The sequence below is a fragment of the Hakea prostrata genome, chromosome 2 (genome assembly GCF_041222555.1).
Source record: "Hakea prostrata isolate BN-2017 chromosome 2, UWA_Hpros_2, whole genome shotgun sequence".
In the NCBI taxonomy this organism is placed as follows: domain Eukaryota; kingdom Viridiplantae; phylum Streptophyta; class Magnoliopsida; order Proteales; family Proteaceae; genus Hakea; species Hakea prostrata.
This window is the reverse complement of record NC_142601.1, coordinates 8,461,324-8,477,090: the sequence shown is the minus strand read 5'-3', so window position 1 is coordinate 8,477,090 and position 15,767 is coordinate 8,461,324. Positions and strand designations below refer to the sequence as shown.

Here is a 15,767-nt window from a genome sequence, read left to right as displayed (position 1 = left end):
CCATTTTACCCAAATACCCCAAATTTTGGTTCCTCCATTCACCCGAATCTTTTTGAAACTCCCACCCCCCTGCTTGGCCCATTGAGCCCCCTCCTCTCTCTCTAAATGCTGCCCCCACCCCACAGGCAATTTGGATGCCCTCTCCCCACCCCAATTGTAACCATGTACAAAATCCTCATTTGGAATGTTAAAGGGCTAAATAACTCTCCAAGCAAGCTGATGTGAAATTTTCTATTCGTGAAGCAAAAGCATATTTTTGTGCCCTCCTTGAAACCCATATTCATGATGATAACACCCTTTGAATTGTCAGATCTATAGCCCCCTCTTGGTTGTTCCTCTTGAACCCTAATCTTGCCCCTAATGGCCATTTTTGGATTCTTTGGAATCCCTCAAATTTCCAAATCTCTCTTCTCTCCTTGACCCCTCATCTCATCCCCACCCTAACCTTGACCGGAACCTTTTTTTGTTCCGTCAAATCCCCCCCCCCCGGCCCCCCCGTCTCCCCCCCCCCCCCCCCCCCCTCTTTCCTTTTTTCTTCCCCCTTTCTCCTGCCCCTCCCTCCTTCCCCTCTCCTTCCCTCTCTCCCCGGCCGCTTTCTTTTCTCCCCCTCTCTTCCCTCTGTCTCTTCGGTTTTTCCTTTTTTTCTTCGCCTTTCCCCTTTTCTTTTCTCCTTCCCCTCCTTTCTGTCTGTTTCTTTTCTTCTCTCCTTTTGTTTTGTCTTTTGTTTCCTTTTCTTGTCCTTTTTTTTTGGTCCCCCTTCCTCTCCCCTTGTTCCTTTGCCCCCTCTCCGCCCGGGGGGCCCCATCCCTCCCCCCCCCGGTTTTGTTTTTCTCTTTCCTTTTTGTTTCTTTTTGCCTTCTTCTCTTTGCCTCTTCTTGTTTCTTGGTCCCTTTCTTGTGTGTTTTTCCTTTTCTGTCTTCTGTTTCTATTTTTTCTTTTGTTTCCTTTTTCTTCTGTTCTCTTCTCTTTGTTCTCTTCTTTTCTTTGTTGTTCTGTTGTTTCTTCCTGTTTCGTGTTGTTTTTCTTTCCTTTGGTTCCTTTTGTTTTTTTGCTGTGTGCTTCGTTGGTTTGGGTGTCCTTTCCCTTCTCCTTGGCTCTCGTTTTGTGTTTCCTCCCTCGCCCTTCCTCGTTGGTGCTTCTGGTTGTCTGTGTGTTTGGCTGGTGTCTGTTTGTCCCCTTCGGGGGTTTGCCCCCCGTGGTGCTGGGTTCTGGGCCTCGCCGGTCCCCCTGGGGCGTCCTTGTGGGGCCTTTTTGGTGGTTGCTTGGTTGCTTGGGCTCCGGCCTGCCGGTCCCCCGTGGCGTGCTTCCCGTTTCCTTGTGGTCCTGGGTTGTGTCCGTGTCCGGTTGGTCGGTGCCTGGTCGCTCTGTTGGGTCGTCGTCGGGCGGGTGGGTTCGTCCGCTTGTGTCTGTAGGCTTGCTTTGGCTGGTTTCCCGCTGCGCCCTTTCCTGGTTGTGGGGTGTGTTGCTTCCCCCGCCGGTTTGTCCGGGTGGGCCCTTCCCGGCTGCTCGCCGGTGTGTCCGTGGGTCCGTTCTTTGGTTGGGTGTGGTGGACTTTCCTGGTCGGTGCTTGCTTGCTGTCTACCTGGCCCATCCTGGTTGTTCATTCATTCTTGTTTGTCTCATATCATTTGCTTTTGTTTGTTGGATCCGCCTTTTGTTTTTGGTTTTGCCTTCGGTTTCTTTGCTCATTCCTTTTTGTCTGTTGTTGCTATCCTGCGTCGGTCTTGCGGTCCCTTGGGCGCGGCGAGGACATTCTCCGGGGGTGTTGCGGTTCCACTTCTCAGTCCCGCGTGGTTTGCTCCGTCGTGCTTGTCCGCCATTGGTGGGCGTCCTTGTGCTTTTTGGTCTATCCTCGGTGTCGTCTATGTGGAGACATTTGTTACCCTGTCTGCTCGGGTTGTTTTGTCTAGTTTTTCTTTAGGCTACTTTTCCGCTGTGTGTGGGTTTTGCTTCACTTTCTTATCGTTTGTCTCGATTATATCTATTATTCGTTCGTTTATGATTCATTCTTTCATTATTGGATCTATGATTTATCTTCCGCACTCTTGTTATGATTGTTCTGATTATGTTTTGTTTATGTGGGAGGTTGATCCTCGTCCGTCTTCGGGCTGTGGTCACCTCTCGGGTTGCCGGTGGGTGCCGTGGGGGTGGGCGCGTGCACCTTCAGCTTCTTCATCCCTCCTTGTTCTCTCCCATCTTTCTCACCATTATCTATGGTTTCAATCGGCCCTCTGAGCGTTCCCTATTTGGGATGATCTCCACTCTTTAGCTCCTTCTACGAAGGGTCACCCCTGGGATATTGGTGGTGATTTTAATATTGTCCAGTATTCTCATGAGAGAGTTGGGGGTAATCTCTTGGATCCAATGGCTATGGATGAGTTTAACTCTTGCCTAGAGAATACGGGGCTCTCCGGCCTTTGTTGGTCTGGCCACCTTCTCACTTGGCAAAACCGTAGAATTGGAGAAGCTTGCATCGCCTCCAAGCTCATCGTTTCCTTGTCAATGAGTCCTGGCTATCCATTTTCCCAGCTTCTCATTCCTATTTCTCCCCTCCCAATCTCTCTGACCACTCCCCCTGCATTTTCCATATCCTCGACCCCCATTTCTCAGGTCCCAAACCCTTCAAATTCTTTGATATGTGGACCTTCAGCCTTTCTTTTCTCCCTATTGTCATTAAGGCTTGTAATAAGCCAGCCCACTATAATTCCCTCCCCTTCATTGCCTTGGCCCGCAAGCTTAGAAACACCAAACTTGCTCTTTGCTCTTTGAACTCCTCCAAGTTTGGAAATATCTCCTCTCGAGTCTCTTCTTGCCGCTTTGACCTCTGGAGGATCCAGAATTTGCTCCAAGGGACGCCTCGGACCCCTCTATTGCTAAGGAGGAAAGATCTCTTTCCCTAGCCCTCTCTTCCCTCTCCTCTCAGGAGGAAAGTTTCCTCCGACAAAAAGCTAGAATCAAATGACTTGACCTTAGGGACGCAAACACTACCTATTTCCATCAATCCCTTAAAGGTTGCCTGAATTTCAACTCCATTCTGTGTCTTTTATCTAGGAGTGGGTCCTAGATCTCAGACCTCCCTAGTATCAGGAATGAAGTTGTTTCTTTCTTTTCCAGCCTTCACTCCCTGTCGTCCCTCCCCTCCTGGATGTCCCTTCCCCCCCTCTCATTAACAAATCTGTGGCTCCTAATGATCTTGATTCTTTCCTTTGCATCCTTTCCCCTGAGAAGATCCTTTCTACCATCCGCTCTCACAAAGCCACTCGTGCCCTTGGCCCTGATGGTTTTAGTATGGGGCTTCTTCCTGTCTACCTGAGACTTTATTGTAGATGATCTTGTCCATGCCATCCAAAGTTTTTTTTCTCAATTCTTCCTAACTCTCCTTCATCAACCAAAATTTCCTTTGTCTCATTCCCAAGAAGCCTGATGCATCTTCTCTTTCTGACTTTTGCCCCATCTTCCTTTGCAACGTCATCTACAAATTCATTTCCAAAATCCTTGCTAACCGAATCAAGAAGGTTATCCCCTCGCTTGTGAGCCCTAACCAGTCTGCCTTCATCCCAGGTTGAAGCATATCGGATAACATCCTTCTTTGCGCATAAATTGTTCGAGGCTTTGACATACCGTCCCACTCTCCGGTTGTTCTCTTGAAAGTGGACCTTCATAAAGCTTTCGACTCTATCCGTTGGGATTTCATTAGTGAGGTTCTCTCTACTATGGGTTTCCCTCCGGCTTTTGTTCACTGGATTGAGATATGTATCTCTACCCCCCCTAGTTCTCCATCATCACTAATGGCTCTCCTGCAGGATATTTCCCCTCTAGGGTGGGAATTCACCAAGGATGCTCCCTTTCCCCTTACCTGTTCTCCTTGGCCCTCGAGGTCCTCTCCCGTATCCGCCAATCCAAAATGGATCAGCACCTCATCTCTCCCATTCCTAAGTGTAGATCCACAAATCTTACATATCTTGCCTTTGCGGATGATCTCATGATCTTCTCCAAAGTTGACCATCAATCTATCTCCTTTATCCTCTCCTCCCTCTCCACTTTTGAATATCTTTCCAGTCTCCGTGTCAATCTTAGAAAATCTACTCTTTTTCTCTCTGGTGTCTCGGACTCCATCCATTCCTCTCCCTTGTAGCTCTCAGGGTTTAGTCCTGGCTCTTTCCTTGTGACCTACCTTGGTCTTCCTCTTATCCTTGGTAGGCTCACTCGCCACCACTGCTCCCCTATGCTCAATCATATCAGGAAAAAGGTGCAACTTTGGAAAGGAAAACTTTTATCCTTTGTAGGAAGAGTGGTGCTCATTCAATTTGTCCTCCAATCTTGTTACCTTTATTGGAGCGATATCTTTTCAATCCTCAAATCCATCATTTTGTCTATGAAATCCCTTTTTTGTGCCTTCTTTTGGAAAGGCCAAAAATCCTCTAGATTCCTCCACCCCATCTCTTGGGCCGTAGTTTGCTATCGCAATTCGGAGGGAGGCCTTGGTATTCGTTGCATCCTTGACTTCAACATGGCTTGTCTCCCCAAAGCTCATTTGGAAGAATGCTTCTAAGCATGATTCAATTTAGGTTTCTTGGGTCTATTCTTACATCCTCAAGCAGGACTCTCTCTGGACTGCCTCTTGCCCCTCTAATCCATCTTGGATCTGTAGGAAGATCTTGTTCCTTCGTCCTCGTGCTCTTTCCGTTATCTCTGTCCAAATCTCGTTGGGCATTCTCTACACTCTTCTTGGTGCCCGCTTAGTCTATGAGACTCGCATCCCTAAAACTGCTACCCTTGATACCTTCATGTCCAATGGTTCTTGGTCCCCTCTCCCCCACCCCAGTCTCACACATGTCTAGAACATGCTCCCCCCAATCCTAAACCTGTCTTGAGATATCACCATTTGGACCCATCGCCCTCAAAGTCCTTCCCCACCTCCTCTGCTTGGAACCTCCTTTGCTCCCCTTATCCCCCTATCCATAGGTCCCCTCTGGTCTGGTTCAAAGGTCACAGTACCCTTCATACCCTCACCCTTTGGAGAGCTCTCCATTATGCCCTGTCTACCCAAGCCTTCCTCATTTGCCACCACATCCCTGCCAACCTTAACTGTACCCTTTATTGGAATGGTTTAAGGACATTACCACCTTTTTTTCTCTTGCCCCTTTTCCCAGCCCCTTTAGGATAGAGCACTTGCTTCCATTTGGCCCTGCTCGAGACGCTCCTTTGGTTTTGTTCGTGGTTGGACTTGAATCTTGAGGAACTTTGCTGGTCACTCCATTTGCGATCGCCTAGGCAAGCTAGTTTTTCGTGCCACTCATCATATTTGGTGGGAGCGCAACCTCAAAAGATGGACTTCCAAATCTCGATCCTTAGAATTGAATTGGTAAGCCATCTATTTTGATGTCTCTTCTAGATTGCTCTCTCTTCCCTATCCCCCTATTATTGACAACCCTAGAAATAGGTTAATTTTTGGCTTCTTGGGTCTCAGTTCCACTTTTATTTGCCCCTTATGAGCTTGGTGCCCCCCCCCCTCTTGCTGCTCTGTTGTATCATTTTCTCTTGTTTTGCTCTTTGCTTTAATTTAATTATTTATTCATAAAAAAAAAACATGTGAAGTCCTTGTTAACGTTCTGGAATTCAATCATTTGCACCAACTTCGATACACTGAAGAATAACTGTCGAGAAGAATCAATAGAATCCCCTTTATATATAGACAAATGAATTCTAGTATTCTACAGTGTGGAAATCAAGAATACCAAAAAGAAAATGTCTCATTAACTGAACAAATGTACAAATATCAGGAAGATTACCAAAAATGCACATGCTACAGTTTCCAGTCAGTACATGGTGTTAGCTTGATTTTACATCATAAACTAACCCCCTTCAGCATCCCCCCCTCTTTTTACCCCCCCCCCCCCCCACACACAATAAAAAAAAGAAAAAAGAAGCAACCACATATGCTAGAAAATACTAAGTCTTGATGACGAGAGCTGAGATGTCGACAAATAAAAGGGAAGCATATGATGCTGTTAAAGCCAGAAATGAGTAAATGATAATGGCCCACAAAACAATAACCAGAAGGCAGTATCACAAGCTGATGCTTTCCCATGGTAACAGGCTTTTAGCCTGAAGCGGTCAGTCGCCTTTGAGTTAGCTGATCATCTGTAACCTCATCAGTCTTGTCCATTGCCTTCCTTGCAAGCTCATAACCAGCAAAATTCATTGCACCCAAGGGTGCAATCCAGAAAAACCTAGGCACTGCTCCCTTGAACAAGCCAAGAGGCCCTTGCTGATGGAGAATGGAGCATGCCACCATTGACATTGACACTGGAAGACCCTGGGGGGCAGTCATCATCCTTGTCTTCATCACATCAAAAGGGGTGGTGATAACAGCAGCAAACCCTCCAGATAGAGCTCCAACAGCAATGGTCTCCCAAGGCTCCAGGTCCCGCTTTAGAAGCTGCTGAGCAACCTTACAGCAACATACAAGAGAATAATGTAATATCATAAAAATGACCAACTAACTTGAGAATGGATTGAAAGGAAAAAACGGCAAGTATGTGGACAACATTGACTCCAGAAACTTCGGTGGTGTCAAACCACATGGGACTAGAGCATGTGTTGCAACTTCATGCTAACTAATGGATACACAATCACAATGGTTAACTACTCATTGCCAATCAGCAAAGTTGCTCAATCTCTTGAGAGAAACCCTGAAAAATGCAATTCAATAAAGATCGTTCAAGTTACTCATGTTGATTATGAATTCTTGTGTCAGCACCATAATCTTCATTCGCCACCAAAGCAAGGGCAGCTTCGATAGGGGCGAGGTGGCTTAGCTTGGTACCAATAATATAGTAGGTTAAAACAATTAGATTCAACCTGCTGAAGTAATACTCTAGATATTTGCGTATCTAACAACAATATCCTAGAGATTTTGAGATACATATATTCAGTATACAATGGATCTTAGGATAGCATAGTGTGAGGGAACACTTCATCCCCCTGCAGTCAATAATTTTTGTTTGCGCTATGGTTTTCCTTGCAGTGAATTGCAGTTATTTTAGATCTCTGTGAGCTCTCTCTCTATATTAAATGAAACTTCGTATTTTCTGGACAAGTGGGTATATCCGGACAGGTTACATTCCATACCTTTTTGGACTCAGCATAAAGTCCCATGCCAGCAACATAGAAAGGAACTTCACGAAAAAGTGTGGCACCAGTCCCCCGGAAAAAACCCTTGAGACCATCTTGATGCAAAGTGCCAATGACTGCCTCACCCACGTTGTCAAAAATTCCAGCTTGCAATCGTTGCTTCAATACCTCACAAGGAATACGCACTGCTGTCCCCAATATTGTACTGCAGAAGGATGCAATAGATTGCACCTAATTGGCATGCCAATTGAGTTGATTAGTTAGAGATTTCCTTTGTGTGTGTGTGCATGCAAACATGCTTTTCCACGCTCTTTCTGCTTATTTGTTGGATATTTTTCCTATTATCTCCTCTAAATCTTGATGCCATTTTCATAAAAGAGTTTTTGATGACAAGCATATACCTGAATCTCTGGAAGTGTTGGAGCTACATTTACCAATACAAGCTTGCTTGCTTCAAAGACTCCAGTGCGCAATCCATGACTGTTTATCAAAAGAATCACATTATACAGTAGATAAAATGAACCAGAACAACATAAGATTCTCTCTTTGCAAACCAAAGAAAAGAAACAAACCTAGAAAATTGACCTAGAATTGCGGGAATGGCACCCCGATATAATCCTTTTACTCCAATTTGAGGAAGCTTTGATACAAGTTCTGGGAAGGAGAGAGCTGATGCTTGCACTCGAGTCTGATGAATCAAGGTTTCCCATGAATAAAAACCTAAACGATTTATAAGTTATAAAAAGATAAATGATATATAAAAAAAGGTACCAAATGATTTATAGATCCTAGAAAGTTTAAGATTAAAAATTGAACTCAAATTACAACCACTTGAACACTCTAGGTAAAATTTCAAATGGTACGTTAGAACTATTGTTTCAAGAATAGACGGGAAGTTTATTTGTCTAGCCTACTAAACAAACAAATTTCTAGTATTCGCATCCCATAAGACCACTATTCACCATGGCATCAATTTTCGTACATGTATTATTGAAAATTATGATGTCCAAAGTAAAAGAAGCTTTACAAAGGATGAAGTAGGGAAGGCACAAGATTCAGATGAAATCCCAAAGAAGTATGGAAGAGGTTAGGAACCCATGGGCTAGCTTGGGTGACCAGTTCTTTAATGAGATTATGAGCAGAAGAAAAATGCCAGATGAAAGGAGGAGAAACATCATTGTACCAATTTAAAAATAAAAATAAAAATTAAAGGGATATTCAAAGCTATACTTTAAGAGGCATAAAATTGATGAGTCATACTACTAAGTTAAGGGAGATGGAAATTAAAACCTGTTGGATTCTATTAGGAGTCTAATAAGAGTTTGTATAGGAGTTAAATTAGAGTTTGCATTCATGTAAAATTCTATTCCTTGTAACAGTCTACTTTCCACTTAATTATAAATAGAGGGCTTGGGATCATGGATCAATAAGCCATTCTGCCAAACATTGTATTTCTACATGGCATCAGAGCCTAAATACGATTAGGAAAGTGAGAAAAAAAAAGAAGAAAACCTACCTCCTGGCCTCTCTCTCTGGCTGTTGCAGAGTGTCGAAGAGCATCGAAATCCATCGAAATCCAGCCTCGATTAGGATCTTCTTTCTTCTTATTTTTTCTCTCTTTGCAAAACCCTTGTTGCAGAATTTTCTGCGCAGAATTTTTCTGCAATACTCGAAGGAATTTTCTGCAACTATCACAAAAATTTTGTAACCTATCGTTCGATTAGGGAAGCGACCTACCTTCTTCTTCTTCTGATTTTTTTTCAAACCCATCGCCAATCTTCAGTTCTATTGCTGGCAGTTTTTCAGTACCATCTTGGTCGCCAACTGAAACAGAAAAAAAAGAAGAAAGAAGAAGACGACGATTCAGTTCCGTCTCGATTCGACGAATAAGAACAGAAAACAGAGGAAAGAAGAAGAGAAGAAGAAATCAGCAACTCCCGCTGCTTCTGCAACTGCAACAGCTTCAGCTTCAGCTCCTGCAACTACCGCTGCTCCTGCAATTTTTTTCTCTCTGATTCTTCATGTGAAGCCTACGATTCTGAAGCCTGGTTATTCATCTGAAACCTGCGATTAGATTCTTTGATTGGGGTTTTGCTATTAAGGTTCTTCAACCTGGGCTGTTCTTCTTAAGCCTGCGATTGAGAATCGATTCTTCATCTGAGGTAATTCGATTAGCCCAAATAAAATAGATATTTGAGGGTTATTTTGGTAAATTTGCATTGCAGGGACTTATATGTACATGTGTATAAAATCTGAGATTTATTTGCAAATTCAGATTTTTCAAGGACATATTTGTCATTACTGGAAAAAAAAAGAAAAAGAAAAAGGTAGATCTGTTTGGGTTGTTTGGCTATTGCATTCTGCGACATTTCTGTTACTTCAAAAGGGTGAAGACTGAAGAACTGCAGATAATTTTGTCAACATGACAACTATTGATGGTACAGCCTTGACCACTGCTTCCTCTACTACCCATACCAACACCTACCTTACTACTTCAAGTAAAACCTTTACAAGTTTTCAAGCTTCTTCAGTTTCTACTCCTTGGATCATTGATTCAGGAGCTACAGATCATATGACAGGTTTATCCTCCTCTTTCTTACAATATTCTCCAACTTCTGGAAAGGATAAAGTTCGAATTGTTGATGGCTCCTATTCTTTCATTGCTGGAAAATGGACCATTCAGCATTGTCCATCACTTTCTTTGTCTAAAGTTTTACATGTTCCCTCTTTCTTTACTAACTTGCTCTCTATCAGTAGTCTTACATATGACTTGAATTGTAAAGTGACTTTTTTCCCATCTTACTGTGTCTTCCAGGATCTAGTCACGGGGAAGGAGATTGGATGTGGTAAACTAAACAATGGACTTTATTTGCTCGAGCCGATTGGAGAATCTACGTCTGCTTTGACTACATCTTCTAATCCGGTCCATTCGGTAATATCAGACCTTCATCAGTGGCACCGTAGGCTAGGTCACCCCCCTCTAGGAACTCTTAAGAAAATATTTCCTGATTTGGTTTCTTCTTATAATGAAAATAATCTTTTTTTGTGAAGCCTACATTTTTGCAAAACATACTCGTTCTACTTATTTACCTTCTCTTCATAATAGAAAACCTATTCCTTTTATGCTAATTCATACTGATGTGTGGGGTCCCTGTCGACGTGTCTATTACTGGCCATAGGTACTTTGTTACTTTTATTGATTGTCACTCTCGTTCTACATGGATTTATCTTTTAAAACAAAAAAAATGAGGTTTTCCAATGTTTTCGTGATTTTCATAATATGATTAAAACTTAGTTCAATGCCACTATGAAGACCCTTCGCAGTGACAATGGCACAAAGTATATTGATGGTAAATTTTAGAGATATCTCTCTGACTCTGACATAATACACCACACCAGTTGCGTTGATACGGCTGCCCAAAATGGGGTTGCCGAAAGGAAGAATTGACATCTCTTAGAGATAGCCCATTCCATTATGATTGCTATGAATGTATCTAACCAATACTGGAGTGATATACTCATTGCTTCTTACCTTATGAATAGGATGCCCAGTAGGATACTTGGTTTTAAATGTCCTAATGAGATTCTTCAGGGAGTCTCTTCTTTTGTTATTCCCCCAAAGGTTTTTGGATGTGTGTGTTATGCCAGAATCACAGCCACCAGAGTAAGCTGGCTCCCCGTGGCCTACGCTGCATATTTTTGGGGTATTCTGCTACTCAGAAAGGGTACAAATGTTATCATCCTCCTTCCAGGAAAACCATTGTATCCATGGATGTAATTTTTAATGAGTCTTGCCCTTACTATACACCTCTTTAGGGGGAGAGTCCTAGAGGAGAGGTGTTCTTTCCAACTCTAAATCTTCCTATCACACACCAACACAACTTAAGAGTCCCAGAAGAGTTTCCTGACCAGGGGGAGACTTCGGCTAGTATACCTGAGGACTCTAATCTTCCCCCCTTCGATTTCTGAACCATGTGAAGAACCTAGCCAGGAGGATACCACTCCTGTGAGACACACTGTTGGGGTCTTTCAAAACCAACTTGACTAGAATAAGGAGGTGTAAACTTATCAGAGGAAGAAATACAACCGGCTAAAGCAGGTGGAGAAAGGTGATACGTTACCACTTCAGTCTCCTGCTCCAGAATCAGATTCTACTAAGGTATCTTCTTCCAATCTTCCTATTGCTGTTAGAAAAGGGGTCAGATCTTGTACTCAACATCCCATAGCTAAATATGTTTCTTATAACTCTTTGTCTGACTCCTACCGTGCTTTTATATCCTCTCTGTCATCTGTATCTGTTCCTAAAAGTTGACAGGAAGCCTATGCTGATAAGAGATGGAAGGAAGCTATGGTAGAGGAAATGCAGGCAATGAAGAAAAATGACACTTGGGAGCTGATTACACTTCCTCCAGGAAAAAAACCAGTGGGCTGCAAATGGGTATTTGTGGTTAAACAAAATATGGATGGATCAGACAACAAGTTGAAAGCTAGACTAGTTGCAAAGGGGTTTACCAATACCTATGGGATTGATTATTAGGAGACCTTTGCCTCTCATTGCGAAAACTAAATACCGCATCGAGTTCTCGTTGTCCGTGAGCTGTGAACAAACACTGGAACTTGCACCAACTAGACGTAAAGAATGCCTTCTTACATGGGGAGTTAGCAGAAGAGGTCTATATGGAAATCCCACATGGTTTTTCCGATGACAATACTGCAGGGAAAGTCTGTCAGTTGAAGAGGTCAATATATGGGTTAAAACAGTCGCCTAGATGCTGGTTTGGACGCCTTCTGAAGGCAATGACTTCTATTGGGTACAAGCAAAGCAATGCTGATCATACACTATTTGTCAAGAAGTCAAGTACTAACATCACACTTCTCATTGTTTATGTAGACGATATTGTCATCACAGGGAATGATGGTGAAGAAATTCAAAAGCTGAAAGACTTTCTTGGCAGAGAATTTGAAATTAAAGATCTAGGGAAGTTACAGTATTTCTTAGGGATTGAGGTGGCTCGATCAAATAAAGGTATATTCCTATCCCAAAGAAAGTATGTCCTAGATCTATTATCAGAAGTGGGAATGTTGAGGTGTAAAGCAGTTGATACCCCTATTGAAGCTGGAGCTAAACTTAAAGAAAAAGAGGGAGAACCAGTGGACAAAGGAAGATACCAAAGGCTGGTAGGGAAGCTTATTTACTTGTCCCACACCAGGCCAGACATCGCTTATGTTGTAGGGATAGTGAGCCAATTCATGCATGATCCATATTTAGCTCATATGAAGGCTGTTACCAGAATACTACAGTATTTTAAGGGAACTCCTAGAAAAGGAATACTTCTATCACCCACCAATAATCTAAAAGTAGAAACATACACTGATGCAGACTGGGCTGGATCTCCAAACAGGAAGTCAATTTCAGGTTACTGTACCTTTGTTGGAGGTAATCTAGTTACTTGGAGAAGTAAGAAACAGAATGTGGTATCTTTATCTAGTACCGAAGCTGAATATAGAGCAATGGTTCGTGGAGTTTGTGAGTTACTATGGTTGAAAGGCTTGCTGCAAGATATTGGAGTCCAAGTTCCAAACCCTATGATGTTATATTATGACAACAAGTCTGCTATTAGTATTGCTAATAATCCAGTGCAACATGATCGAACTAAGCACATTGAAATTGACAGGTTTTTTGTCAAAGGAAAGTTGGAACAAGGGCTTATCTGCATGCCTTTTGTAAGATCTAGAGACCAAGTAGCAGATGTTTTCACTAAGGGTTTGAAAGAAAGAGATTTCCTTCCTATTGTAGGCAAGTTGGGCATGACTAATATCTATGCCTCAACTTGAGGGGGAGTGTTGGATTCTATTAGGAGTCTAATAAGAGTTTGTATAGGAGTTAAATTAGAGTTTGCATTCATGTAAAATTCTATTCCTTGTAACAATCTACTTTCCACTTAATTATAAATAGAGGGCTTGGGATCATGGATCAATAAGCCATTCTGCCAAACATTGTATTTCTACAAAACCCATTCGAGAGAAAAAAACTACTGTCAAGGAGAACCAAGTTGATTTTATGCAGGAAATCTATAACCAAAGCTATTTACTTTATTAAGAGACTAAAGGAATGGTATAGAGAGTGTAAGAAGGATCTTTATATGGTCTTTGTTGACCTAGAAAAAGCCTATGATAGTCCCTAAAGAGCAAAGACCATATAAAGCCTATGACACAGTCCCTAAAGAGTTCATTAGGAAAATTAGAGAAGAGAAATGCTTCAAGCAAATATGTGGACATAGTTGAGGATATAAATGATGGTTAAGTGATAGTCTAAAAACAGTGGGGGACCAAGGTGGTGAATTCCTGATTACAATCGAATTACATCAATGATCAAATTAAGCCCTTATTTATTTGGACTTATCATGAATGATTAAACCAGAGACGAGGTTCCTTGGTGTCTGTTTTTTGCTAACGATTTGTTTTGGTAGTGGAGGCACAAGCAAGGATAAATGTCAAGTTGGAGATATGAAGATCAACTCTGGGTCAAAAGATTTTAAACTAAGTCGGTCAAAGATGGAATATCTAGCGTGTAACTTAAGGCATGCTTGAATAGATAGAAGGTGGTGAAACCTGACGAAAAAGAGATTCTACAAAGCAATTACTTCAGTTACTTAAGCTAAACCATAAACAAAGGTGACAAAGAGAATGATGCTTCATACATAATCAAAATAGGATGGATGAAGTGGAGAGGTGTGTTTGTGGTTTTTTGTGATGGACATATTCTTTTAAAATTCAAAGGCATATTTTATAGGACCATCATATGACCAGCTATGTTGTATGGTGTAGAATCTTAGGCTGTTAAGAAGTGTCATATAAGATAACCTCAATGTAGCAAAAATGAGGATGTTGAAATGGAAGAGTGGCAAAACTAGGAAGGATAAAGTAAGGAATGATCATACTACAACCAATTTAGGAATAGCTCTGATAAATGATAAGCTACAAGCAAGTCGTTTGAGGTGGCACAACCAAGTCCAATGGCGGCCTTTAAATGACTCCATACAAAGGAGTGGTTTAATTTGAATTGAAAGAACTAAAAGAGCTAGAGTAGACCTAACATAACCTTAGGAGAAGTGGTGAGAAAACATATACATGGCTTAGGCATTGTACTAAGCATGGCCTTGAACAGGTCTGATTCGAAGGCAAGGATCCATGTAGCTGAACCCATTTAGTTGAAATGTTGTTGTTCTCGTGGTTTGTCATGCATTGGAACATTTAGAGCTAACAATGATATAAGTATTGAAGATTCTTTATAGCTAACCAAAAACCATGTTTCCCCTACTTGATATCGAATGAAAAAGTTATTGGCCAAGGAAAATCCACCCCAAGGAGTTCCATAAGTATTAACTTGTCATAGACTCAAAATGATGCAATATTAGACAATCAGGACAGTACCAGCAGATATCATAGTTCTCGTAGTTCTTCATACGGTTATCCATGATGAAAAAGAAAAAGATGGGTGATGAGGGTATCACTAAAGAATTTAGGACATACAGAAGGAGATGTCAACATACACAATTCCACATCACTTTTTCTTTGGCTCTAACATTATCTGGGACCTGAGCAGCCCCTAATCTTAAATTAACAAATCAATAAGAGAATAGGTACAGACGGGGGGAACATAGCCCACCTTGCGACACTGTGTATAGCATAAGACAAGAATTCTAGAAACTCTAATAAACTGAAAATTATCATTCAAAATTAGAATCTGTCTTGATAACACTGACGCCTATTTATAACTAAGAAACCCTAATTAGGGAAAAATAAAGCAAATAAAAAATGACTCAAATTAGGAATCCAAATCTAACTAAGAAACCAAAAGTGCCCCAAAAATCCAGTAAACAATGGAATTCGGGGGTCAAAATGACATCTACCGGGTAAACCCGGGTAGGAACGCTATAGAGCTCGGAAAACTGTTTCTTTTGATATGTTGTGGGTCCTGTAAGTCTTCCTGGATCAAAAGTTATGCTCGTTTTAAGGGTTCTCGTAAAACCACATCACCTTGCCCCTGCCCAAAACAGACAGTTCTTTCATTTGTAAGGTGTTAAACTGAAAAATACCCCCACAGGGAAAAAAAAGAAGCACTTCCACAGAAGAAAAATCCACATTCCAAATGCTGGCAATCCAGCTTTATCCTTCCATCCTCATTGCGGTAACCCTTATTAACTTGTATGGATGCATATTTTTATTTAATTAAGTGTAGCTTATTTTTATTTTATTCGGTGTAAAAATGGTGTGTAATAATGTTGTTTGGAAAATATTGCTGGTAATGATGATGGAACCTGAAAGATTTTTATCCCATTCTCTATAGTATGACTGATTTCCTGCAAACTAGGAGTGACTCTGACTTTGCCTTTTTCTCTTCCCTAACTCCTCTTTCAGGCCACCACCCTCTCCTATCCGCCATCCCTTTTCTACCTATCCCAATTTTCCTACTATCCAATTAGTACCTGAACACAACAGAGATTCATCAATTGAAAGCAAGAACGCGCTGAGGAGTGAGGAGATATTCTTGGAACTTTGTTGTCACTTAGAAATTTATCATACACCCCCAATAAACAGGAAAGCAAGGTACAACCTATGGTGTATCC

General features: G+C 41.8%; 1 protein-coding gene across 1 annotated transcript in view; it reads right to left on the bottom strand.

Annotated features, from left to right (window-relative positions):
* Window positions 1-5,904: 5,904 nt before the first annotated feature.
* LOC149023607 (calcium-dependent mitochondrial ATP-magnesium/phosphate carrier protein 2-like) overlaps window positions 5,905-15,767 on the bottom strand; it is a 31,801-nt gene continuing 21,938 nt past the window's right edge. The window contains exons 4-7 of the mRNA XM_089144158.1: window positions 7,710-7,825; window positions 7,539-7,617; window positions 7,135-7,368; window positions 5,905-6,454 (exon numbers count right to left, since the gene is read on the bottom strand). Coding sequence (XP_089000284.1) covers window positions 6,104-6,454; window positions 7,135-7,368; window positions 7,539-7,617; window positions 7,710-7,825 — 780 coding nt within the window. The 3' untranslated portion in view covers window positions 5,905-6,103. The remainder of the gene's footprint in view (window positions 6,455-7,134; window positions 7,369-7,538; window positions 7,618-7,709; window positions 7,826-15,767) is intronic.